Source organism: Dicentrarchus labrax, unplaced genomic scaffold, assembly GCF_905237075.1.
Source record: "Dicentrarchus labrax unplaced genomic scaffold, dlabrax2021, whole genome shotgun sequence".
In the NCBI taxonomy this organism is placed as follows: Eukaryota; Metazoa; Chordata; class Actinopteri; family Moronidae; genus Dicentrarchus; species Dicentrarchus labrax.
Window position 1 is genome coordinate 12,125,608 of NW_026136708.1, and position 27,951 is coordinate 12,153,558.

Sequence of the window (27,951 nt, forward strand, 5' to 3'; positions counted from 1 at the left end):
TATATTCAAGCAATGCAAGAGAATAAGTGAAATATCAGCTGTCCCACATGACATTCCTATCTTCATAATCTTCAATCTACATCAAATCAGCCGCAGGGAGGCCTTTATTTAATTTGATGCTTCTATTTCAGTGTGATGCAAATCACAGATCTCTAAAATCTTGATAATTTAGTCGCTGCAGTGAAACACTAAATAGAGGTTTCTGATGGTGTACATTCATTATTGACAAGACATAAAAGACATCATCTTTATCAGCTGAGGAAATATTCCCTTTAACTTTAAATCTGATGGTAGTGATGAGAGCTGCAACATTATGAAAAGCAATAAGGAAAATATACTGTATGCTCTTCACACCCACAGAGCTTTCATTGCTACAGTACCATACATGCCGGGGATTTATTCTCCAGTTGGATAAAAAAAAAAAAAAGACTATATTTATGCACCAAGCTCTATGTTCAATTCTCATGAAAAAAACACAACAGTGTTTTCAATATCTAGAAACCTGCAGGACAGCACTCCTAATCCTTTGATCAGACTGGATACCTCTCTGATTCCTCAGTCAGAAAAACAGGATCATTACTTTGGTATCGGGGAGAATAGTGTCTGATCAGTGGGCCTGGCACTGTGTGGTTAATGTAACTATCTCAGCTCTTTAAGACTGGTAGTAAATGGCTAATTCACACTGGCGGACAGAAAGGTAACACTTTCCCAATTGCTAATCTTATCTGAAGAAACTGTTCCTCCACTCAGTTTCCTGCATTAGGTAGATTCCTCTTAAAAATTGGTTAGATAATATTAGTTAAAAGGATGTCCATCTACTCTCTTTCCATTTGCTCTTCTTCATACAGTTTTTTTCAAGATACCTCCTATATATATATATATATATGTCTTTATTACAACTGTGCTCATATACAACAAGTATGAACGGACAGACAAAGTGCTTCTGGGTCTTTCATGCATCACCATCCTCACATGTTCAGTGTGGTTTTTTAGTAAGGCACAAGTGGATTATTCCTTAGGGTGAAAAGCTAAACGTCACTCATGGAGGAGCAAAAATGTCAACATTCGTCTCTATAGCAAGGGCAGACCAGCCAGCAAATGCTAGCCATATAAATTCATACTGGAAGAAGTGTAAACTAAAAAAAAAATCCACATTCCTTTGTGTTTGCTGCTTCGTCAGGAACCAGTGTCCGTTGTTGATTATGGAGTGTTTTAAGCTGTGAGGATCCTCTTTATCTGATGCAGATTTCAGGGCCTCTGGAAATTCAACAAGAGATGAGCAGAGACACTTCTATTGCTTCTAAATTTGATGAATGTATTAATTTCTGTGTGTTTACAGGGTTTTGTGTGGGTATGTGAGAAGATGTCCAGTGTGTTGCTACCTCAATATGGGCTTTCATTTCCTTCCTGCTTATGAGATTAGTTTGTTAAACTCATGCCTATGATACAATCAATAGTTCCAGTCTGGAGCATGCTCCTGATTTGGCTCAATCACTAGCACAGCTTTCGATCATGTTGGCACAGACATAATGAAAGGAAGTCAGATTCTTTATAGAATAAATGGAACCTTTGAGTACACACACTTTAAGTTCTTGTGTGAGCATTAGACACGCATATGACTGTACGGAGCTTGACACATTGACCTGTGTTGAAGTCACTCTAAAGGTTTTCAATTAATGATTGAAACACAATCCACTTCATGAATGCACATGGGTACCTTGTCACAGATGTTCAGTCAATAAGCACAAAAGTGTGTATGTGTTTGTAAGCTCTGTCCACTACCAGTTGTGTTTCAATCAGCTCCCCAAATCTAATTTTCACGCTCATTTTAGATTTTCGATGATGGCGAACTCCCGCCTGTCAGCGTAGTCTGGGCTGAGGCCGTTCAGATAGAGACTACCATTCCTGGACAGGGCCCCCGTGACAGGACTGAGGGAGAGAGTTAAGTTGGGGTAAGCCTCTCTGTCCTCATACAGGTTGGCCGACAGCGTCCTCTTGCCAGGGGTCATTTCCTGGTTGATGGCTGTGTTAATACCCAGCTCGGATGACAGCTTGCGCTTGATGGATGCAGCACGCTGGAACTTGTCATAGATGTCAACGCTGAGCCGCCGCCGGGTCTCTTTGAACTCAGCTGACACATTTGCTGTCCACTCAGCTGCGTGAGCCCGAAACTCCCCGACCTGCAGAGACAAACTGAAGATTGATGCCTGAAGGAAAACAAGCACAACCTGCTCCTCTACATTTTCTGCATTTACACATGTAGTTAGACATTTTCTGAAGCTTAACCACTGTTTGTTTAATGTTTTCTTGTTAGCATGCATAACAAAGAAACACACTGGTGAAAATGTAATGTAAAGCATATAAATATGCAGTTATAAAACACTGGTATGGTCCTTTAAAATTGGAAATGGAATGGCAGTGCTGGTATTTTTTGTCTGTTTGTAATGGTTAATTAATGATTCATCAATCATTCAAAACCCCAATGGCTATTTTGAAAGGTATTCATTGTTGTCAGACAGAATAGGTTAATATAACTGACCACCTAAATGTGAACAGCTCACCAATAATTAATGGAGTTCACTCTGGTGAACATAAATGCCATGTCCATTAATCTGTTCAGACAACTGTTTAAGAGCTCTTGCCTTGAGTGTTCTTTCACGTCTTGGTTGCTCTCCAATTAGCAATGCCCACGAATGAACGCTAAAGCCTTCATCTATTATTTGCAGTAAATGTTCATCTGTTATAGAGTGTGACTGCAAATGTGGAGGTTTAAAAAATAGACTTTAATAACTACACTGTGGAGAATATGTTGGGTATCACATATGTTCAGTCAATAACAAAAAGGAATGATTTTTTTGGGACTTTGGGAAATATACTTATTCGCTTTTGCTTGGTTGCTGAGAGTTAGATGAGAAGATACCTGTGTTGTATCTGTCTGGGCAAAACAGCTGGCCTGGCTCTATCCAATGTTAACAAACTTAGCCTACCAGCACTTATTAAAAACATTATATCCGGATATCTGGATAAACAAAATATAATATGTTGATTAGTGAGCTTTAGAGGAGGCAGATTGTTTTCCCTTTGAACAGAGACAGACATTCCCTGTTTCAGTATTTTTGCTAAACTACACTAACTGGCTGCTAGCTGTATATTTACCGGAAAAATATGAGCTTTAAACATTTTTAAAAATTGGACAGTGGTCAAAGAATTATTCCGTTCCTTTACTTAAGTAACAGTATTATTACTACACTTGAAAGAAAAAGGTCACCTTCAATGGAGTCTGCCATGATGAACCGCCATGTTTCTACAGTGGCCCAGAGGGACAAACCAACCTCTAAAAGTGTGAGTATAAAAATGGTCCCTGTCTGTGTTTTACTATGTACTATATGACGTTTTTGGATTAATATGACTGTTGCATTAATGTGCATGTTGCATTTTACTGATGTTGCTGTGTGATTTGAACTACTTTATATGCTATTGGGTAGTTCAATTTACAGTAATGCATATATCTTATATCACCAGATGATAAGAACCACGTTTCTTTAAAAAGTCAAGTCCACAAAGAAAAAGAACTTTTTGGGGCTTTTATTGGCTTTTTATGATAGTGACAGCTAAAGCCTGACAGGAAAGGAAGTTCCGCAGATTGGATTCAAACCCTTGCCGCTACGAGTCCACTCGCTCTACTAGGTGAGCTACAAGGGCACCGCAGAAATAAATCTGCGTTCTGATTTCCACTTTGATGTACATAATTGTGGCCAGCTATTGCTGTTGAGAGATGTACAGATGTGACAAGGTGTAGACATGTTCACACCTTACCCATCACTGTTGAGGTTTATTTATTATACTTTACTGCAGCAATAAAAAGTAATGTCCTTTGTGTGAGCAGCGTGTGATCTAATGGCCCAGGTTTCTGGGGAACATACACTGTATTTGGTGGACACAGTTTATGGTCCTTAAGAAGAAACGGAGAGAGCCGAACAAACACATCATTGATCTCACCATAATAATCCATTAGGCTTTCTCCAGGCTGTTTAATTATTCATTAGGCTTGGAGGTGTGATTGTTTAAAGCTGCCTTCTGTGCGCTTAAGTAAAAATGTATAGGGTGTGTATGTGTGAGCACAGTAGACACACACACACACACGAGCACAAACACTTCAGTACGTGCTTTCTCCTCCTTCTTCTCACTTTCTCTGCCTCCCCCCTCCCCAACCTCCCACCGCAACCACCTCTCTCAGAAATGTATTTCTCTGTGGAGCTCACAGTCTCCACAGCTCTACTCCTCATTATGCCTGTGCAAGGATTCCCTCCCCATATACACCCCCCCTCCATTTTGTTATGTTATATGGAATAAAGAAAATATATATGAATCTAGATGGTTTATGCAGGACAGTGTGTCTGTATGTGGAAGTGCTGGTTCGCTCCATTATTTTTACATGTAAATAATGAAACTGCCAGAGCAACAAGGTATTTTATTACTCAGCAGCAGCACAACAAATATTTAATCCAACTCTTGTACGAGATGGTATTTTCTCCACAGGGCGCAGCCGGGATGGAGAGTCATCACTTCAGATTTATGACTTGAAGAGTGAATTGGAAAATACTGTGAGATATAACTCTGTCACTATGAGGGGAGAGGGATGTGACACCTGTGAACTTACTGCAAATGTCCCTCCACCTGCAATATTATATTTGTGGCTAGTTAGGCTGGCGCAGAGGCACGTAGGGTTCAATGTGAAGCGGCAGCAGCTTGAAGTGGTCTAATGCAGTTAGAGTTACACTAGTATTTGTCATGTCACATTCATAATGCAAACTATTTGGCAGTCTATAGTGTTACTTTAAAGCTCCAGTGCGTAATTTTTATAAAAATAAGTCTAATTCCCAGGTTGTCAAATACCAACACAGGGAATGGGACTCTAACATCAACTATTTTCAAGCCACCAATCCAACACGTCTTTCTGTCTTTCTTGGCACTGATTGGTTGTTTTGTTCAGCCCATGTGGATTCAAATGCAAATGGCATTAGGAGCACTAGGAGGAGCCACATGAACCTGATTTTATTCACAGATTATCTGTCTCTTGTAGGCGACTACTAGGATATAGGGAACGATATTCTAAAACCACCTTTTGTAACTTGTTGAAACAGATCATTTACACAACAGTACAGTATACAAAGGTGAGAAAGTAAGCAAAGATTTGAAATTCTCTCTCAAGCTTTCTTCTTTCATTCTCCTTGAAGATAAGGCTGGATTATAAATGTGCACCCAGTCTCATGTTTCACTTGGCTTTTGAAGATTATGTTGTTATGTATTTTTAAGTTTACCTTTTATCTTAAGCATTATGGCAGTTGGAGCAGTCCCACAAGCTTGGTTCATCAGTCTGTGAGACTTTGAGTCCCTTAAAAGTCTTTATTCTGTTAGTCACTGGCAGCGACACATTTCGTGACTCATTCTACTTAGGAACAATGATTCTGGACTAAAATATATTTGGCCCTGAGGGAAATTGAGGTTTATCTGGACAGCTGGATCTTGATCAATATAAAAAATCAAATTAAAGGTGTTGTAATGGGCTTCAGCAGGTGAACATGAAGAGCTAGCAGGCGATCCTTGTCTCCCAACATCCTCTCCAACCTTTTTGAGAAAAACCTCCAAGGAAATCCAGTTTTCCCTCCTTTAACAGGGAGAGGTTTCTTATCTCCCACAGCTCTAGTGTGACATAACTCGTAGCACATCAGCACATACTGTACCTCCTCTTTAGTTTTTTTGGAGATGACCCGGAACCAGTCTCCAATCATGCTGAGCACAGCAGCAAAGTACGCCAGGCCCACCAGGATCCAGAACCACACCACAGGCTTGTAGTAGTCCAGATACTCTGGACTTTCTGACCCACCTGCAGACCCACCTACAGAACCAAAGACACAAGAAGTCAGTTACACAAGTGTGTTATCCAGTGATCCTGGATGACATTACCAAACTGAATCATTCTGAAAGGAGAAACAAACGCAAGCAGTTTATTCATTTTCATTTTAGTGATGCAGTCAGTTAGGTAAGTTTCCCTTTTTGCCTTTCTTTTTTTATTTTTTTTATTTTTTGATGAATAAAAAAAAAAAAAAAAAAAAAAAAAAAATAAAATTTTTTTAAAAGGGAGTTTTAATTCATTTTGAGAGATAAATTCCTGTAAACAATACAAAATGGGTCTCATTTGAAATTGATACATACCTGTCTATATTATGTATAGACCGATTACATCAGCAGCATGGACTTACTCCAGTCCTATCCACGTACAAACATTACCTCCAGTACATTTAATTTTGGATCCCACCATCAGCTGTGTGTTTGAATGAACCCTCAATAAATGGACTGGTATGATGCAGCGTAGCCCACTGAGCAGTTAGATATTCACCCATTACAGCACCAGTTTAACTAACAGCCATCCAGGCTAATTAGTTTAGTGTAACTCCTGGCACAGGTGGTGTAATCTAATCTATAATCATTAGGCCTACTCAGGGAAGTTTAATCTAGCAGCTAAGTGTTTGTGATTTTTCACATCTGCCTCTCCCTTTTTGTCTGTCAAGCAGGTCAAATCAAGCTAATACCACCTGCTTACACACACACACACACACACACACACACACACACACACACACACACACACACTCACACTTAGAGATGCACACATGCTCACTCTCTAATGTGTGAAAGTAATTTAGATATTTCATAATCTCTCTCATTAAGGATTTTATGACTAAAATGTATGACTTAAAATACTGTACATCGATAAAAAACCATGTCATAGGCCAAAGGATCAGTTATTAAATAGTATGACATCTTGGGAAGTATGCTTACAGTAGATGAGAGGATCGATACGACCAATATGAACCTATTGCCAGCAGTTGGTTAGCTTAGCATTGCATGAAGTCTGAAAACAGGGGGTAACAGCAAGGCTGGCTCTGTCAAAGATAGCTAAATCCGTCAACCAGCCTCCCAGCCCACTAACTGACATGTTATATATCGTTAATAGTCTCCAGTAAGAAAATAACCCCAAAAGCCTAAAATCCAAGTCTGCTGGTTGCCTGGCAACAACTGCCAGTCAAGAAATAGGAAAAGTAAAATGGCAAATTCTTTTTACTTCTGATTTTGTGCAGGGTATACGTAAGGTATAATGCTCAATGAAGTGTCCATTATCATGAATTAATGGATGACGTGGAGGCCACAACTGCATCCTGATGTAACGAGTTGAATAGTGGACAGGATGTGTGGAAGATCGCTTATAGAAAGTATCAGTGAGTTCAGAGGGGCAGTGTAGGGGCTTGTGTGTTACAGTCCCCATCCTGCAGTGTTCAGAGACACTGAAGAATGACACTCAGTGTTGTGAATTATATTTATGAGATATTTAGCTAGCTATTTCAGCGCATTACCTTTGAACAGTAACCAGACTGTTTCACTGAAACTATTTAGTAGGTGTTCTACATCAGGCATTAATGGACACCCATCAGGCATAAATGACAGTACAGACAACGTTATGTAATGATCATGTGCAGTAACGTGTCCCCGTCTGCACCCACTCAGAATTGAGTATGCACCCAGACCATGGTATAAAAACAACATGTATACTGTTAATTAGTGAATCTTATAGGTTTGTTTTTAGTCTTTATGCTAAGCTAAGCCAACCAGCTGCTGCCTCCAGCTTCAGTACATACACAGTACAGAAATAAAAAACTTCTCTTCTAATTCTCAGCAGAATATCCAAAATGTCAAACTATTCCTTTAAAAGTCATGGGTGGTGACATGTTTCATTTTCACTGGCTCTGATAAATGAGTATGCTGCAGAAATGGGCATACACATTGCAGAGCATTTATGTCTGTAATTCATATTCATTAAAGTATGAATTGCAGTGAATCATTTATTCATTATGATTGTTTAATAACATGTCAGTTGTAATGTGTTTGTGTTTTTTGTATAGATTCTGGTTTAACAGATGGGAGCTATAAAAACATATTGCAAGGATTCAGATGCACTGTCAGAATCATATATTGTGAAGCACAGAGTATAATAGCAGGCCAATGGGAGGCTTATCGCTGTGGTGCACATCTGTTGAGTCAGACTGGCTGAGGAATAACTCAACTATAAATACACTGATTCTAAACTGGGCGTCAGACATAAAAATGAAAGACGGCCAATAAATCAAACAGAAAATCAAGTGACCTTTTTCGCCAGCAACAAAGTCTCCAAAGCCGATCGTGGTGAGGGTGATGACGACAAAGTAGATGGACTCGAGCGTGCTCCAGCCTTCGATGTGCTTGAAGATGACAGCTGGCAGGGCCACGAAAATGAGGCACCCGAACAGGATGAAGAGCAGCGTGGAGAAGACACGGATCTTCGTCTGGCTGACTTTCCACTTCTGTGGGGAGATAAAAGAATTGTTGAGACAAATATTAAATCATTTCCACATAAAAAAACTAACTTTTTAATGAAACCAGTGGGAATGAGAGGGAAAAGGCTTAAAAGAAAAAACACAATCTGTTTATAAAACTGAGGAGCGCAAAGGCTATGAATGCAAACAGTGGTGATTAATGATGTATTATAATTTGTTAATTGGCCGACGTAAATTTTTTTTGTCTAGTACACATGTATAAGTGATTTCTTGTAGCCCAAGACCTTTGCTCAAACGATTGTGAAGGAAATTAACACTTGAAAACATTCTGCCTATTTCCTACTCCCTGATTTCCCACAGGCTTTTTTTTTTTTCTTCACATTGTGATGACTCACTTCCTTCGACCTCCTTCTAGGAATACATTTGCTGTTTTCTAACATCTCAAACGTCAGGCTGTCAAGCTCATGTGACATAACTTTCGCTGTCAGATGGCCCACCCCCCTGAGCTGGGGAGAGGTGGCAAATCACTTGACGTGCCTCACATGTGCTGTAATACGGTGACTTATCAAATATTTCACATAACATTGTAGCAGATATACTAATGGGCTCGCTGCAATTACATTCTGTGCGATCAGCTGAAGCTATGAGGATTTGAATTTGACGTGAGCCCTGCAGTCCCTCTTTTGCATCACAGTTACAGTTCATTAGAGTCCATTCTGCATGCTGCAGTTTTCTCTGCTGCCTTAGCACTTGACGTGACTGCTTTCAGCTGGTTCCCTGTGTATCGTGGCCTTTTTCCCTTGCAGTTATGTAAGCCCAAAGCAGAGAGCCTCTGAGGGGAGGCATAAAGAGCAGCCAGACATCACATCACTGAGCCTGTGATGTTTAATGTCCTTGCTGAGCTGGACAAAGTACACTACAGTAGTGTACAGTTTAAAGAGACCTACAAGCTAAATTAGGGACTAGTGAGGCTGAGGTGGCTTCTCAACCAGCATCTACACTGCACAACAGCTACTTCAGCAGCTGCTACAGTCCATTTATTTCCATTGTTCGGGCCAGCTGCCAACCTCTCTCCTCCCTCAGGAGGGAAGAGCCAGCAATGATTCAAAGTCATAATTAACCTGTTGCTGCCGAGTATCTGGATTCTTGAGTAAATTGCTATTTGTGCGTTTATACTGAAAATGGAGCCTCCTATATAGAAATCTGTTATAGTGGACTTTTATTGGCATTACCTTTTTCACCCCTACAAATTATGTACAAATTGCAAACACCAGATACAAAAGATTATCCTACATGTATGAAAATGAGCTCTGGTAGAAAAATATAATGATTTTGGGATCTTTATTTTACTGTGGGGCATATCTCAGCCTATCTACTGTATATTCAGGTGTCTCTCCGCAACACAGTTTCTAGAAATTATGTTTATATAACAGCTATTTGCAACAACAAATAGAAAAACAAAAGGCCAGTCAGGGTATGTTTTTATCAACATAATTAGGAAACAATGTTAATTAATTAATTTCATTTGTTTTCCTAAAATGTCAGCTTTGACTGCAGTATGTCAGTCATTGGGGACTCCAGTGCAAGTATTATAATATAATTGGTAATACTTGCCAACAACACCTCCCGCCAGCAGTCTGAACTGCTTCAAATCACTATGGAAAAAGGATTTCCAGTCCCATCCTGACACTGGGTCATATTAGCTGATTCGTATGACTCCTCAGCCAACATACTGTACGTGGCTCCAATCGCAGTCCTCTGACAGCCAGACTGACTGGAAACATGGATGTTAACAGCTACTCACCACCTAATTTATTTCTCACATAATGAAAAATGATGTGTAAGTGCTAGCATCAGCTATTTTTCTTCATCATACACCACACTCATTTGGTATTTTCTTCTCCTTTAAATAAGACAATATACAGAAACTCAGGTGGTCGTTTTCAAATTGCATTCTGCTGACTCGGACATTACTGTAACTTTTGCGTAATGATGCAATTATGTCATACACCCCCCTCAACATCCTCTCCATCATTTAAAGAATGGCACATTTTTCATATAACTTTAAAAGAAAAGCACATCTTTTTCATGCGTGTACTGGTCCCCAAACTATTATTTATAAATGTATTCTATTAAATGTCTGTTATACTGCATCTATAGTTTTCTAGTCTTTTTCTTTGTTCAGAGTCATGATTAAGTAATTGCAAGTCATCAAATAGCTGCACAGTCCATTTGATTAATGGTGTACAGTGGTTTATAAAAAGCATGGTTCTGGTACAGAAAAAAAAGGAAAATAAAAAGTTTTTAGAAGATAAAATAACTAATTTGATCTGTTTTAGGTAACTTAGGAAACTCCTTCAGAGTCTCTGTTATCATCCTTATTGGCCGGTGTACTGAGCAGCTGCTTTTTCAGGGCTACTCTTTAAGTTTCCAAGGAAAACTTAATGACTAACCATCATCCAGACTGCCCAGCAGAGTCCATTTATATTCTCTATGTACAAAATGACTAATGGTGCCTTCTAATTGGCAGAATGCTGACGTGTGTTGCACCTAAGACAGATGTGTGCAAACTGTATGGTCTTGTATACGGACAGAAGTCAATGTGTAACTTGCAATGTGGTAAACAAGCCTAGCACCATTATTTCAGAGTGATGTATCGATCAGTGTGTGCTGCTAGTTTATTCCACTGCCAGAAACACAGAAATAAGATGGCAACAGTCCAATGAGTTCAGCAAAAAATTCAACAAAAACACAAAAACTTTAAAAATATATATATATATTGCTTTAAAACAACTGTATTATTTAGTGATCTGGGCTTTCATTACTGAAACAAAGGGTCTGCATTTGGTTGGTTTAGATTGGTTTCGAGGAGTCTGTTGACATGGCAACCATAAAACTGCATCCAGTTCTTCCAAACAGTCAGGTACTCACAACTAAAGAAAAAAAATCCTGCATTTGTTTAGTGTTGAGGGATATTTATGTTGCATAGTGCAGTTCTTTATAGGAAATATATAATTTTACAACCTTTGCATTGCCTGGGTAATGAAGTCGTCAAATGTGACTGTGTTGTCTACATTAAAATGGCTCATTGCACATAGGTAAACACGCAGGGAGGTACTAAAACAAAAACAAGCTCATCTAAACAAAAGGAACTCACCACAATCATCTTCTCCACTTTGGCGATGCCCTTCCCAAAAATGGTCCCCAACTGGTCCCCGACACCAGCCAATAAGAATCCAAATAAGGGAATCCCCAGCAGAGCGTAAATGATGCAGAAGATCCGCCCGCCTTCTGTGTGAGGAGAGATGTTCCCAAATCCTGACAGAAAGGAGAAGCAGAGAGTTAATAAAGTCAAATGTCAGCGTAAATTAGCTGCAACATGATACATTAGTAGGGTAGTAGTGTAGTTAGTTCAGAACAGGACATTGTAGATTCCTGTGAGACTGTTCTTTAAAGGGTACAGATTGTTATGCTGTGAAGTGCTGGTACTGTTTTATTGGAGTACATTTTTACACTTTACTATAAAAAAGGGGATTTTCTGTGTTTTAACAGACAGTGTTTTCAACAGTAGAGTGCTTGTTTTATTAAAGAACTGCATATGTAACACTAATACAAGCTTTACCTCATTCACTTTTCATTCTATTTACCTTCTGTAATTTTGCTTTATGTGTGACTTTAAGTTACTTACAACAATCGTAAAGTGAATGATATTTTTATGTTCTGAAGCTACAGCTTTATTTACATTTACAGGTAAAGCTGTTGTAGAAGAGCAGCTTGTCGAGGTATGTGTGTGGCAGCTTGCGTACAGCCAGCACCCACCCCTGTCCTCAGTGTGACAGTCTTTACTGCGTTTTCCTGTTGATCTTTCTGTCCTCTCATCTGCTCTGATCACTGTTCACCGAGGGTGAGGCTTAGCCCTGCACATACACGGAGCAGTGGAGCAGAGGAGATGATAACATGATTCGAATTGATGACAGCTTGTTACGTTATATATTAAGTGCAATAATATATAGTATACTGAGTGTATGGATGGTTAACTGCCCTTGCTGGTGTTTTATCACAAAGGTTAGCTTCAGTCAGGTAGCTGGCTGAAATGGTAGTGCTTAATGCTGAGCTATTAGTTAAGCCACCCCTGGCCTATAAGGATCTTGTGGATTCATTTTTTGTAGGAATATAATTTTGGTATTTTTTTTAAGTGTTGAAAGACGGTCCTGGGAATTGTGGTCCTTGTGCACTTTAGTAGCACAAGCAATGAATGTTACCACTACTTGTCAGTGTATATTTTATATTTGTTGCACTTCTGTATCTCATTATAAGGCATCGTATTTTCACCAAATCAAGTTGAATAAATAACCGCACACAAGAAAACTTTCCACCAAGCTTGACTGTCCTATAGCGTCACTGCAGACAGACGCAGCAGAAAAACCTTGAGAAACTTCATGAGTCAAAGATAGAAGTTGTGTAAAAGCAAAGCTGACTCAGACTACATTTAATAATTCACACCCAGTGTCCTCAAACAACTCTGACCTGACTGAAAACTGAAACAAAAAATAATAATACAAATATATATATATATATATATATACACACTGTATCAAGGCCTTCATATGTTCGCAAACACACACAAACAGAAACACACAAATGTGAGCCCATCACTGGATCGCTGCCTTTCATCTTCTTTCCGTCATCATGTGCAGCTAGAAAATGGATAGGGGCTTATAGAAGTCCACATTCTGGTAAACAAAAACCTTCAAGACCTGTGCCTCATGTAAAACTCACTCCACACATTCAACAACATTTCATTATTTAACGTTTCATAAGGAGTCTGCATAATGAACTACACTCACTTTTCTCTATTAATGTACTCATCTGTCTCAGGATGGGAGCTGCAGGGTGCCTTCTAATGACTTTCCAGTTCCACGTTGGAGTAATGTGACACCAAATGTGAGAAAAATTGTCAATCAAGTCTCACTAATTTCATGATTAGTTCAATGGGAGACAGGATGCTGGATTAATTTTTCACACCTCTGGGTGCCTCTGTTGCAGAACAAATGAGGAGCTGCAGCTCTCAAATTTGAAGCTGCATTAACTTTATTTTTCTGAATCAAACAGATTATTTATGTTCTCACCTTTGAATGCTATCACAGTATCAGACATGAAAAGTGTTAGTGTGACACACTGGAATAAAATGGTGGCATTCAGAGACAATTAACTGTCTTTGTATCCAAAAAGGATAAAAAATATAGCTAAATGAGTCTTAATAAAAATATATAAGCATTTTTAAACAGACATGTTTAGAATTTTTAAGTTGCCAGAAAGGTAAAAAATTGAGAAGAACATCGATTTATATGCATATGTATAAAAAAATCTGAATTTCAGCATTATTATTAGATGAGATTATTAGATTATATATATTTTACTAAAAAGTTTGATTAGATTCGCACTTAACTACAACATTGCCTGCATGAATTATACATTAAACTTAAAGCCTCGAAGTGGACAAACCCATTTGTCAGTATGGGTCACAAATCACTGAATTCATGACAGTGCAGACAACGTTATGTAATGATCATGTGCAGTAACGTGTCCCCGTCTGTACCGTCTCTTCAAGGAATGAATGGACAATAAAAGCTTAATGACTTCGTTCTTAACTCATTAAGTGATGCTTGGAGAGGAAATGGCAGCACATCATTTAAATGAGTAACTTTATTAGCTCCGAGTAAAGACACAGTGTTGGTTTTGTTGGTTTTTGATCATTTTTATTGTGAAAAAAGCCTGCAATGAAATCCTGTCATGGTGGGTTTTAGGTGGTATTAAAGTAAGCTCATTGTCTCATTGTTTTCAACTTTACTTCCTATAAATAGAAAATCTAGGATGTTTCCCTGGATGGATTTCACAGAGTAAAGAAAAGGACATTTTTCATGGTACAGTACATCACATTAAATAAAACTGATATTTTATGGAATAAGGACCCCTCTGCTCCACTGGAAACAAGTTTGTCAAAAAGAATAATAACGACCTTTTCCTTTACGTATGAGATCTGTTTTGATCTATACAGCATGGGAAATGTGAATATCAGTAGGAATATAACAGTAGGAGAGACTAAGCAAAGGAATCCCACAGGAAAGAAAACTGTGAGATCAATCGTTAGTGCACCTCTTTAACTCCCGGGAGAGACGAGAAAGGAGGCAACAGATATAGGAGTTATCTCAGTTCATTCCCTGGATAAAGTATATAGATGAAAATAAGTGCGGGAAAGGTTCTTTGCCTCAATACGGCACATCCAATTAAAGATCTCCTCATAAACAAATCAATCTGTGGGTTTGAAATGTTACTCAGCCACTTCTAACTGAATCAAGTAAAGCAAGAAGAATATAATAAAGAGTGTAATGTCAGCTGCGCCTGCTGAATTGCTTTCCTTTATGGAAATTATTATTGTATCTTTCAATTTACACAATGGCTTTAGAAAACAGATTTTGTGAAATTTGCATAGAAGCAATGGAAACACAACATTTTGTACCAATCAGGCAAAATTATGATGATTGCCAACAGACAGCACAGTAATTATGTGCTGTTTACACTAACAAGCATCGTAGGTAATACGCACAAAACACCACCTGGGAGTGAGGTTTCTGCAGCAAAATCAAAGCTGATAAAACTCTATATACCAAAAGAGATGCTCCTTCACTTCACAAACCTTTCTATGTTCTATGAGTTTTCAAAAAAAGCCAATAGAAAAAATCTATGCACTCAAAACAGCTCTCCCTTTTTCTCTTTTCATGAGAAAACACCACTACACCTTCAAGTCAAACATCAGTAAATCTGCCTTGACTTTGCTAAATCACTGCAGCAACTGAGTAAAAAACAGAAAGTCGACACACTCAATCTAAAGTGAGCAAAGGGAAAACCCACAGTGCAGCTTTTACGCTCTGCCTACACATGAGTACCTTTAATCTCATTTAAAAGCACACATTTTCCAACCAGAGGGCAAAATCAAGTTATTGCAACACTGTAATACTTTCTGACTGGGGAATGAGCTTTGACGGGTTACAGGAGAGGTGAAGTGGAACAGATGACCAAACAGACAAGCTGATGTGTTAAGGTCTGCTTGGATGAGCCAGATAAGACTGACTGTGTGTGTGCATGTGTGTGCTGTTGCTGTAGCCAATGGATTTTTGCAGTTTTGGTGAGCAGAGGTACAAGCCTGGTGCAGTGCAGCAAAATCTGGAAAAGGAGGAGGGTTAGGTTAGCAAAAAAGTGCAATTCAATGCCGAAATATTCGTCAAGACTGCATTCTGCCTACACATCATGACCATTAATCTGTAAAAATCACTAATTCGCCAACCATTGAGCGAGATCAGTTTATTTCAACTCAAGGTGTTACATTTACTGACCAGAGAATGAGCTCTGACAGGATGTGAGAGATGTGAAACGGAGCCCAACAACCCACTGAACAGAAGCACCCATCTGTCAAGGTCCACTTGGAAGAGCCAGATGAGCTGTCAGACTAGCTGTGTGTGAGCGTGTGTGTGTGTGAGCTGTTTCATTTTCCTTATTACTAAGCTCTTACAGCTGGAGGTGACAGAGAGAGAGCTTGATGATGGAAAAAACATGATGGAAAAGGGAAGTGTGTTAGAGTCTTAGGCTGTATGAATGTGCTACATGATGACAGCTCCTTGATTACACAGTACAGTAGCTAAAAGCAACTGAGCACGGGCCCTTAAAAATCCTGTTCTTTTAATGTAGTTCAGAATCCTTTAACCTCTGTAGGCTACAGTTCTTGTTCGGTTACCAAGTTTTAGAAAATCAAAGTATTACCACATCTCTGTACCATTGACTCTATGCACTAAAAGTCAGTACATGTTGCCAGACATTTCTATGTTAATCTATGGGTTTAATGATAATTGTTTATGTGTGTTGCATGAAGGAACAGCAAGCTTTCATTTCGTTATACACACTTTCTGATATATTGTTTTCTTTCTATTATTATTTTGTTAGTTTCAGACTTAATGTTTGTGGTGGTGAATTAATAGGATTTTAAGTGTATTGCAGAGAAGAGTGTAGTATCCAACCATGGCTACATATTTATTACATTATTTATGCAAATTATTTTCACATGGGTTACACAGATCTTACGCTCCAAGGCTGGTGAAAGAGTCTGCCCAAACACTGAAACAAACAAGTAATAAACCAGCTAAGCTGTACTCAATTCAGCAATGTTTTTTTACCGGGTCGATACACCTTTGGGTTTGTGTACTTGGAGTTATTTTGTAGCTCATAAACCTAATTTATGCTGAATCACTTGAAACCTTTCAAAGCTGCTGGACTCACAAGATCATGCAGGAATCCATCTTGCCAAGTTTCAAGCTACGTGCTTTTGTCCAAACCACAGTGGTTTGGACCAATCAGCATCCTGAGAGGAACTGCTGGCAGCTACAGCATGAGCTACTGGGGTGGTTTTAACACTAGGTGTGTGTGACAACCAAGCGGCAACCTCCACAGCTGTAAAATTAAGCTAACAAAAACCGCAGTTCCTCGAACGTCACTTGAGGCTGGCTACAGAAGTGAGTCACTGTCTATAAGGTCCCATATTAAAATGCCAACTTTACAGCAGAAATAAACACATTTACAGTCTGATGTAGAAAACGGTTTTGGTCATTACAGCTTAATTTATTTGCTATGGGGGGTGTATCTGTTTAGATTATATTAAGGCTTAAATTTATGCATAATTAAGGACATTGCCATTTTGATTGACAGGTGGGTGCTGTCACAGGCGGCTGTTTTCAGTAACCAGACTTCATTCAGCCTGTCTCAGCTCCACCCCTGCTACACTCCACCATTTTTTAATTTGCTGCTAGACAGGCGAAGTCAGAACTTCCAAGACGACGACAGCTAGAGGCGACCAAACTGAGCTTCACAGAGGCTCTTCAGAACCTACGGGTGACAGGTGGTTCATCCAGTCACCTGCCACGTACTATTTTGTAAGTGCCTTCCCTTTTCCAAACTGATCTAGTGACTTTCCAGATGGTTCTGTGTAACAAACCATCTGACACAGTCGGTTAAATCACTATTAGAAAACAACATTTTTGTTTTGTTGGCTCTGTTTTTCTGCAAGTGCAAACTTGAGCTACAATCTAAGTGAATGTGGCCTACTAATTTTTGCAATTTTGGTGACCAGTGGTCAAAGTGCAATTCTGGTGCAATGAAGCACAATCTGGAAAAAGAGCCGATGCAGGTTTTAGGTTAGCAAGTGTAATTTTTCTATGCAAGTGCAATCTCATGCCAAAATGGTCATAAAAATTGCCTTTTGCCTCTGTTGGCTTAGTGCATGAAGAAAAATGATGAATGCACTGTGCTTATAAAGCACTTTCCAGCATTCAACCAAAAATGTTTCTACATCACAAAACAGTAATTGTCTTTACATTTTCACAGCATTGCATTCACCTTGTGTGAAGTATTGCCAAAAGCCTCCACAAGGAGAGAAGAATGAGCAGTGAGTAGTTTAATAGAGAGAAACCACTTACCGATAGTCGTGATAACAGTCCCAGCAAAGAAAAAGGAGGAACTGATGTCCCAGAGGCTCGACTGATTGGATGAATTTCCTGAAGGGTTCACACCTGCTCGGACAGCTGAAACCACTTGCTGGAGCGGAAAGAAGAAGAGAAAAAGAGGTTAGCGCATAATGCTCTCAGTGGGAGTGTGGTGTGAGGTGGGCTGAGGAACAAAAGAAAATTAGCTGTGTGCATCAATTTTCTGCAGGGAATAGATGACAGCCAAGATAAACATCCAACCAAAGCCAATTAAGAGTTGTGAGAAACAACGAGTGGCATCTGTCTGACTTCATAAAATTCATGAAAAAGGTTTAAATTTTAAATATCTGCACTATGCATAAAAGAGCAACGCCTGTCAGTTATATCTCAGATTATTTAAGATAATTTGTGCATAAATGTTATTCAAACATTCATTTACAAATTATTTACACATTCTCAAATGCTAACATCTGCATATTTTATCTGTTTGGACCTTTTACACGTTTCCATTCAATGTGGGACTTCATTTCACAATCTCAAAATCTTAAAGATTCACTTTAGCCACACCCACTACTTTGGCCACACACATTGCTGTTATCAGTGCTTCCTAACATTTAAATTCATGTCATAACCATATGTACTGTCAATGGTCATAACCCAGCCTGTTTGCATGAAATCTGTGCAGAAACTGTTTATCCTTCAGGTAGCAGAGCCCAGATCGAACATTTAACACATATTAAAATGTGTTAAAGGGATATGGACTTTTCCACTTGTTGAAGATGTGGGGGATAACAACTTCTAAGCCTTTTGTTGATTTTCTCGTGATAAATAAAAGGTTATTTTAAGTGGTATCAAAAGGGGAGCATCATTGTGGCTAGGATGTGATAACAGCTGGGTCAGTATTGTGCTGATTAGTCTTTACCAGGTGACTCTGAGTGTGACTCGAGTCTCAGCTGAGTGTGAAAAGCCCTTTAGACACCAGTCGGCTGTACAGGAAACAGAACAGCAACATGTTTTCCCACTCAGGGCTGTGCTCTCATGACAGGAGACAAGAGGGGAATGAAGCCACCAGCTGGAGGGGAAACACACCACTGCACAGCTTCTCACGCCCACAATCACCTAAACATAGACCTGAGCAGCAGACACTGAAAGAGAGTTTGTACCATAGGCTGTATAAATATATATGAATGTAATAATGTAATGTTATGTAATGTAATGTGTGTAATAAACTGCACTAAACACAAGCCATGGATTTCTCCATGGTGCTCTTTTCTCAAAACCAAAAACACAAGAGCAAAATTGTAAAGAACTTATTACCTACAGTGGTAACTGAGCATTACTAGTCAAGGGCTACATCATTAACTGACTCCATTTATTTGTGGGGTTACAGGTTATGTTAAAAAAAAACCCTGTTCAATAAACACTAAGTGTGTAGTATTTCCCCACTGTGTGGAAACCACTCTTGGATACTCCTGGACCCCCTTTACAGGGTTCTTGTTTTAAAACAAGTCAGCTGGAAACCTTGAAAAAGTAGTGCCAGAGACAATGTTTTCAACCAACCAGCATCTCATTTTGCCTCACCTAGGAGATGCAGACATTATAGCTTTTCATACTGCACCTTCATACACATGGGTACCTTCCATCTCTAGGTGAGGCAAAATGTGACACTGACACAGTATCCTCTAGTGGATTGGCAGGTCCGCTACCCTCTTGGCATGATTCTGGGATGAATCTGATCTCCAAAGGTTTTTTAAAAGTGACTGTCAGTTCACTGCAGTAAGACAAAAGGTTTTTGGCCAAGTGGCTTCTCAAGATACAGAATCATTACTGAGACAAATGAAAAAGAAAAGATTTGAGACCTTAAGGGATCAGCAAGCACTGCTACAGAGGCAGTGCTAATAAATTGCAGAAGAATACTTTATTGGACCAAAGCTTTTATTCCCTTATGCATATGTGGGTTTTTTTTCCAACCGAGAGCAATAAAAATGGTCTGATTCGTATGTGCTTCACCTTAATAAATGTTAGACTTGTACAAGTGGGGGAGTAGCTCTTTTTGATGATCTCCATGATTTGTATTTAATATCAATAAACCTTCAGGAACAGAGCAGTAATGCTACAATAATGACGCACATCACATAACACTGCCAACAGTCCTCCTGAACTAGCACTGTCAGCTTTTTCTGAAACTGTACATCCACACACACACACAGTTGTGGGTCACTGCAATGTCAGGGTGTTGTCTACTCCAATTCATCACCCTTAGTGAAACTGAGAGAGCTTTCATTAACCTACGACTATTGCGTGTGATAAAGCTGTAAAGATCAAGTGTGTAAAAGCTGAAACGGATGAATAATGGATTAGAAACTGAGCACTAATGTAACGACACATGAGTAAACGTGACACAGTGGGTCAGAAGGTAGCGAGAGATGGGCTGACGGCAGTGAACACTGTAGTAATGTAGCAGGGAACAGTGTGTTGCTTATCTGCACAAGCTAACAAACACAAAGGCACAACAGCTTAAAGGAGTGGTTCGCTCAAATTACAAAAAAAAACAAAAAACACATTTTCTCAACTCCTTGGCCCAGTATCCTGGGAATTACTTTCATATTGAGGGATTCTGAAAGACCTTGAAATATGCAAATGTTAAGTGCCAGTGCGGGAAATGTTGTGCCCTACATGTAACGCCATGGAAAGTGAGGTTGTGGATCTTTTTATTTATCATAAACAGGATCTTTCCTTAACTTTAACTATACCATAGTTGACATGCATAGATATTGTAGACAGGGATGTTTGTATTCACGTAAAAACATTCCATCATTGAACATTATCCAGGGTTTTGCAAAATCATCCAATATTAATGTTCTTGTGTGGCAATAGGGTTATACTACGTCTAGTGGTATCTACCCATGCAGAGATTTATTTGCCGTGGTTTTGAGATAGCCTCCACCCCATAAAAGCAGTTATGGTGCTTATGCAAGACCTCACAGTCAATAGTTTTCATAGCGGCTATTTCTTCAGCGGGAAGTGAGAATACATTTTGAATTATGCTTCTGCAGAGATACACATAAACGTCAACGATGCACAAACTCTGTCTAAGTGCAGGTTACAGAGGCTCACAGAGTGGACGTCACACCCAAATCTCATCAACATATTCACTGATCTAACATCGTACTGTTAGGAAGTCTTCTCAGTTTTTTCTTTCAGAGTATGGGTGTACATTTCAGCATATTACTATCATTACTGCCACCAGTCTAGCAGAGCCTCTTCAAGGCACTTAATATTGTAGATAATTAGATTTCATAGATCCAAATTCTTTCACGGATGTTGTGGTTTGTTTACACTGTATTGAAATTGATTTCTGTTTAATGATTTCTTCTAGCATTTAGTAGCATTTAGTTTCTAATAGTGGAGTCAGATATTTCCCTGAGGAGTTCAGAGAGACCAAAAACAGAGCTAAGTATTGGACTAACATTCATCAGGTGGACACAGACATGACTCGAAATGAATGCTAATGTTTCCCTGCCTGTACTGGATGTGTAAATAGCAACCAGTTTGCTAAGAAGTTCATCATATCAACTTTATAAAGTGATAAAACTGCAATATGTTAACACAGTGTTACAACTTTCCGGCAGCTCCTAAGTGGACATTTTTAAATCAAACTTTTGGGGGAGACGATTGAAAGTGAAAGTAGCTGCTAGCTTTTGTGTAAAAATAATGAAATGACCAAAAAGCATTTTTAACCAAGCTTTGGTTACACACATGCAGAGGATACAAATATATTCAGACAAAATTAAACTAATGCACAAAGGTGAACACATCAATAGTTCAGTGTTTTTATCTATTCTACCGTTAATCACTTCCACATACAACAGAGGAGAGGTTCAAAAGATATAATTGTGAAACCCTACATTCACTGTGCCTCTAAAAAACATAATTTAGCCAATCACACAATCAGACAGGCTTGGCTCAGTCAGCCCCTTTGTTATCCAGCCAAACCATTTTAATTCACTGTTTTGGCACCCGGTTATATGCATACTAACTATGGCCATGGGAAATGATAAGGCAGGATAATGTGAAGACCACACTAGCTGTCTCCAAGCTGAGCCAAACAGCCAGGAGAGATTGAATCGTCTGAGCTTTTTGACATCACTCACTTTTTTAATTACTCCCTTTGAGAGCACAACTCCCCTCAATCCTCCCCTGACTGGCTTTTGATCAGTGGGAGCCTACAGAGGTAGATGGGTGTGTGTGTGTGTGTGTGTGTGTGTGTGTGTGTGTGTGTGTGTGTGTGTGTGTGTGTGTGTGTGTGTGTATACATAATTAAGTAAAAGTGAGTGGGGGACACCTGTATTGAAGCTGTTTATCAATAAATCATCAGAAGAGAACTAGATGCTTGAAAGGATGCTGAACTCATGGGGCTACTGTCTGATGGATGATAGGTAGAGCTGTTTGGTCAGACTGCTGTCTAGTAGAAGCACAAAGACAGCAAGATTTTTCTTAGTGTAGAAACTGGCTCAGAATTAGCCTGACAGCATTAGGAAAGCATTAAAGTTCTCTTAAATGCCCCCTTCAGGCAAACTGCCCAGTTTTCACAAGCTTAAAATCTTGAGCCAATAATTAATTCAGTTCATTTTGCAGTTTGTTTCTGGTCCAATACTGAGAATTTAGGTTTTTGTAAATGGAAATGAGAACAGACTGATTTGACTGACAGTGGAAAGGTCAGTGATAAGAGTCATACTTGCCTGAAAACGAACATTCAATTGGCTGAAAAGACATTTTTGAGGACAGAGGACAGTTTGCCCTAATGTCTAGCTTTACTGAGACAATAGCCTGACAGGGAGATTTAATATTAGGGGTCATACAGTACAGTAGATGGCCTTTAGCAAAGGTGAAAAACACCCTCAGGCTAATACTACAGGCCGTAACCTTCGTTCATCAACTTTACAGCAGGGCATTCCCTTATTCAGAAACACCACTTGGATTGTTACAAATTGATTGATCATTGCTAGAATATATAATTCATAGATTTTTCTCTAGCAAGCCATGCCAATGGCTCTGTGAGACTTCAGCACAGCAGCGCTTTGAGCTAAATGCTAACCCCAGCGTGCTTACATCCTCACAATGACAACACTAACAATTCTGGTGTCTAGCATTAAAAGCAACTGAGGTTGATCTCGTATTAGCACAACACTTTCCTATCTGGCTCCAGATCTATACCAGTGTCTCTCAAACTTTTTACACCACGTACCACCTAAAAAAATATTTGATTCATCAAGTACCACCATTATGACCGATGTTAAAATACAATAATCTAGGCTACGACCCTGTTCCACCATTCATTTTACCTCCACACACTGTCTTGCCATCATATTTTAGCTCGTAACTAATCGTGGATGTATGCACAACGTTCATTAATGTGACTGAGAAGCAGGCTGACATTAAAACAAAAACAAGCCTTCCATTACTACACTCATTAAATCGATTCCTGACAAGAGATTATTATCTAACAGTCAATCTGATAGATAGTGATCTCAGCACAGAAAACATCATCACCACCACTGAACATTAACTCAGCATCTTAAAGCCAAATAACCGCCATCTGTCACCAGCCCCTTTTAATTGAACGCAGTCTCATTTACATACAGAAGGTGGGCACTGAAGATTATTAAATAATCTTAGTAAACTCGGGTCAGTTTTAATATGTCTGGAGTCATTTTGAAATTTTAGTAAATTTCACTGAACGCCCACAGAAAAAACTATTCCTGAGCTAACATGGTAGAAGAGCTTTAATTTTGACATTAACAAAAAAAAATGACTGGAAATCCAATTGATAAATATTTAATCAACAGCATGTAAACAGCAATAAACTGAATATTGCACTTAAATACTTGCTCAAGCAACTGTATCTCTAAAATCAATCCCAGAAGATGACAGTTTATAAATAATACATGATACTTATTCCACATCTAGGGAAATATCCAATTGGATAATAATAATGAACTACATTTGAACCACTCTCAAGAGTGTGAGACAGTGAGAAAAAGTAATTTACACAGTATCTCGATATACCCGGATAGTTCTCTCATAATTACCAGTAGGTATATGGCATTGAAACACGAATGCTCGCTCGTTTCAGTGCGTTCTTTTTCATCGTGAGACTCAGAAACTTCACTTATGGCTGATGCTCTGCCGTAATGCAACATCTTGAATGTCAGTGTGATTAAAGTGTCTCTACTGGAGAGAGAACAACCCGCTTACTAATGAAAATCCCATTAAGTGCCACATCGGCTAACAACAGCAATTTCGTTGTGTGTTTTAGTCCTAAAAGGAAGTGATGTGGGGATGTGGTCGCCCTTTTATTTCATTAAAATAGTCATACACTGACAACAATATATGTAGTCTTAAACATTTTGTCGTCATTATGAAAAAAGGTGTTTGTTGTAATGAGATCTTTCTCCCCTTCGTTTGGAGAGTTTCCATTATAATTAAACGCGTTGTTGTGATAACGAGATACCCCTCCCGTTATCTGAGAAACTATAGCAGCTCTGTATACAGTCATAAAGTTTTGTTTATAAAAAAAATCTGACATCCAAGCTTGACTGTTAATTTACAGGAAAATGATTGTGGGAGCAGAATATGCAAAACAATTGCAAACAATCATTAAAGGGAACTAAATTATCAGCGGTAGACAAATCAGTGTTCCCCCAGGATTTAAGGACCTTTCTATTCTGGCACATTAGAGAAGTAATCATCATCCAGAAGTCCAACATGCCAGCTACATTCCCCAAGAGGAAATGCTTTTCATCAACTCTGGTTGAGATCCACTAATCCATAAAGGAAAAGTCATTCCATCAGTCGATGGCCTTTATCAGAACACCACTCACTCAATACTGATATTTATAGTGCATTTATGTGACATTTTTGTAATTAAAAATTACTAGTTTTATTTCGTCTGCTTTATTTTTTTAATTTTACCAAATGGGCCAGCAATGCACATCCACAGGAGCTCGAAACTGGAACCTTTGCATGAAGTGACTGTTCCATTAATCCTTCAATATTATTTACATATACTGAATCCAATCCAATATTTATTCATTTACTTTCATTTCTTTTTTTCTTCAATACAACTGCACAGTTCATACATTAGCTACAGGGGCCACAGAATAAATGCGTGTAAACTAACTGGTTTTTCAGTAGCTCAACCAGCTAAAAAAAGTGTCTTCAAATATAAGCTCTGGCAGTCCTCACAGTCATTTTGCCCACTATAGCCACAATCCTCAAGACCAAATGTTAAACAACGTAAAGCTTCCAAGTACCATTGTTAACCTTAGAATGTATTGTTCTCTCTCCTCCTCTCTGTGTAGAGCACAGTATTTATAGAAAATCTGTACACAGTGTGAAATATTTTAATACATTCTGTCAGTCATCTCCAGTTCCTGCAGAAGGATTTGAATTATTAACATGTTGTTGATGCTTCCACCTACCTTGACCAAATCCTCCAGCTCAGAGGAGTTTACGCAGGTGTGCATGGCCAAGAAGTCCAGTTTTTCTGCAAGAATAGCCAGCTTTTGGGAACTCTCATGAGGCTGCTCCAGTGCCCTGAACACTGTCGCCCCAACAATGAGGTAAAGCACCACCAAGAAGAAGATGGCTGACACAGTTTTCCACCTCATGACTGTAGTCCGGGTGTCACACTCGTCATCATAGTCTGGGGTGTTCAGCACCACCGGTTTGGCCGAGAACGAGAGGCGAGGTTTGGAGTTGTGGGCAGCAGACTTCGGGTCCAGAAGGTCAGGTGCGGCCACTGAAAGGATGGGAGTGATTAATGTGGATCAATTTCTTGCCATTACAAGAGACTCACCCTGGGTATACTTATGTTAGTGTTGCCTGTAACCAATGCATCCTGAGCACTAAGATCTGATCTATCTCTATCTATATATTAGATTTATTAGATATAGACACAAATAGGTGATTGTAGATTGTAGACTGTTTGCTGATAATGTCAGAAAACAGTGAAAAACAACAAAATCCAACCAACAGCCCTAAACATCTTAAGATAAGATGTACCTTTATTAATCCCCCGTAGGAGAAATTCAACACACAGCAGCATTGGGGAATAAAGTGCAGAAAAGAGTACAGTTTACAAGTACTATCTTATCACAAATAAGAATATTAAATATATATATTCAGTGTGTAATGATAGAAAACAAAGAAAAGCAGCAAATCTTCACATTGGAGAAGCTGGAACCAGAGAATGACATTTCTGCTTTAAAATTACTTAATCAAAAAAGCTGTTGATTGTTTTTCTGAGACGTCTAACTGATCAATCCACTTATTGTTCCAGCTCTATACAGGAGAGTCATTAAACCAATCTACACCTAAACACTAGTGCAAAATATTCCTTATAATAACAATTTCTAGTGCAATTAATTCCAGGTTGTCTGTACATCAGAAATATCTGACAGTGGGAACCTAATGCACCTGCTTCTGTGTCCTTACTGTTCTTTTTCTTTTATTTCATCCAATAGATCATTTTCAATGCACTGTCTGCAGCATGCTTCCTACCACCTGTCATTTTCCATCATTTACAGTTATATCTGGACGTATTTACAGCTTCTCTTCTGATCTGGATCTAACAAAGAGAATCGTGATTTCTACCAGGAATTAGAGTAATACGAATAAATACATGTGATAATCACAACCTAAACATTAGTCTAATACCCATATATACAATATTGCAACAGTGGGACAGGCGTATACCTGTCTTCCTACATGAATTACAACTAAAATACACTGATGGAGTCCCATAATGCAAATAAATACAACCACTGAATGGAAGCTCATTAAAAATTAAACACTCTTTGTCACAATCCCGTTTGCCAAACAGCTTGCTACAGTAAATGCAATTACATAACCACCCCATGAGGTCCTCATAGCCAGTATTGTATGGTAAACAACTTATGGGGAGGATCACTCAATCAATAGTAAGCTGAAACCATGTGAAATAAACCCACAGCAACTGAAGTGATTTTTATAGTTTGTTTTTTGTTTTACTATATGTGGAGTATTACATAACTGCATGAACATTTCTGTAGGATTAAATATGTGTTTTTGTCAGAGAAAATCCTAAATATTGTACTTTTATAATAAAAATTCAAATAGGAGTAATATTGTGATACCAACAGGCAGAAAAAGATGCCACAATTCACTAGAAATTCACAATTAAACAGCAGCAGCATTAGTATCTACATATGGTGATTTTTTTCCCAGCCTAAATCATGACTCTCTGAAGGTGCACACAAGTCATGCAGAATATCTGTAATGTTATTTTCATCACTAGTTGCCACTAGTGCCAAATAGTTATTAATGCACTTACTTCTCTACCATCTCGTCTCTTTGTGTTTCCTCATCGACGGATCTTTTTCTCCAAGAAACCGCAAATAATGCTTTATTATCAGTGTGGCTTTCTGCCTCCGGTGCTCCCACCAAGGGACGTGGCCGCTCTCCACATGGTTTCTGCGAGCTGCGCTTTACTCCCTCCACTTTACAATCGCCGGAGATAAAAAAAAATACATCCAGGACATCGCGTTCCTACCAGAAGACGCGCTAAGACGGCGCGCAAAAGGAACACGTCCCTTCCACGAAATCCGTGCGTGTGTTTGGAGACATTGTGCCCAGTGAGATGCTTTTATGGAGAGGTTTGGATTGTGCGGGTCAGAGGACGTACTTCACCAGAGTGACAAGCTGGACGCGCTGCGCTGCACTCTCACTGTTGCGCTCCTGCTGTAGAGAGAGAGAGAGAGAGAGAGAGAGAGAGAGAGAGAGAGAGAGAGAGAGAGGCTTCTACTGTCCAACACATCAGAGCAAGATTTCACACAAGGGAACATAATATTTGGGTGTTCCAGGCTCCTTCACAGTTGAGATGTGGATTTTGCACAGTAAAAGGGCTGTAAGCTGTAGCTAAGATGTCTCACATTTGTACAGTGTCTCTTTTATATATTATGAAAGAGCACTCTTGTTCCAGCATCAATCAAGAAGCTGTCTGGCCT

At 39.1% G+C, this 27,951-nt stretch overlaps 1 protein-coding gene across 2 annotated transcripts; it reads right to left on the reverse strand.

Annotated features, from left to right (window-relative positions):
* Positions 1–871: 871 nt before the first annotated feature.
* Positions 872–27,671, reverse strand: LOC127368656 (potassium channel subfamily K member 2-like). 2 transcript variants are annotated; one of them, XM_051409707.1, is made up of 7 exons: positions 27,279–27,671; positions 25,387–25,706; positions 17,897–18,014; positions 11,530–11,690; positions 8,204–8,399; positions 5,745–5,899; positions 872–2,180 (listed from the first exon to the last, which is right to left on the reverse strand). In XM_051409707.1, coding segments are annotated over exons 1-7 (1,308 nt in total). In that variant the 5' UTR covers positions 27,280–27,671; the 3' UTR covers positions 872–1,823. The 2 variants fall into 2 exon arrangements, with proteins under 2 accessions (XP_051265667.1, XP_051265666.1); XM_051409706.1 differs by lacking the exon at positions 27,279–27,671 and adding an exon at positions 25,970–27,258.
* Between the last annotated feature and the right edge of the window lie 280 nt (positions 27,672–27,951).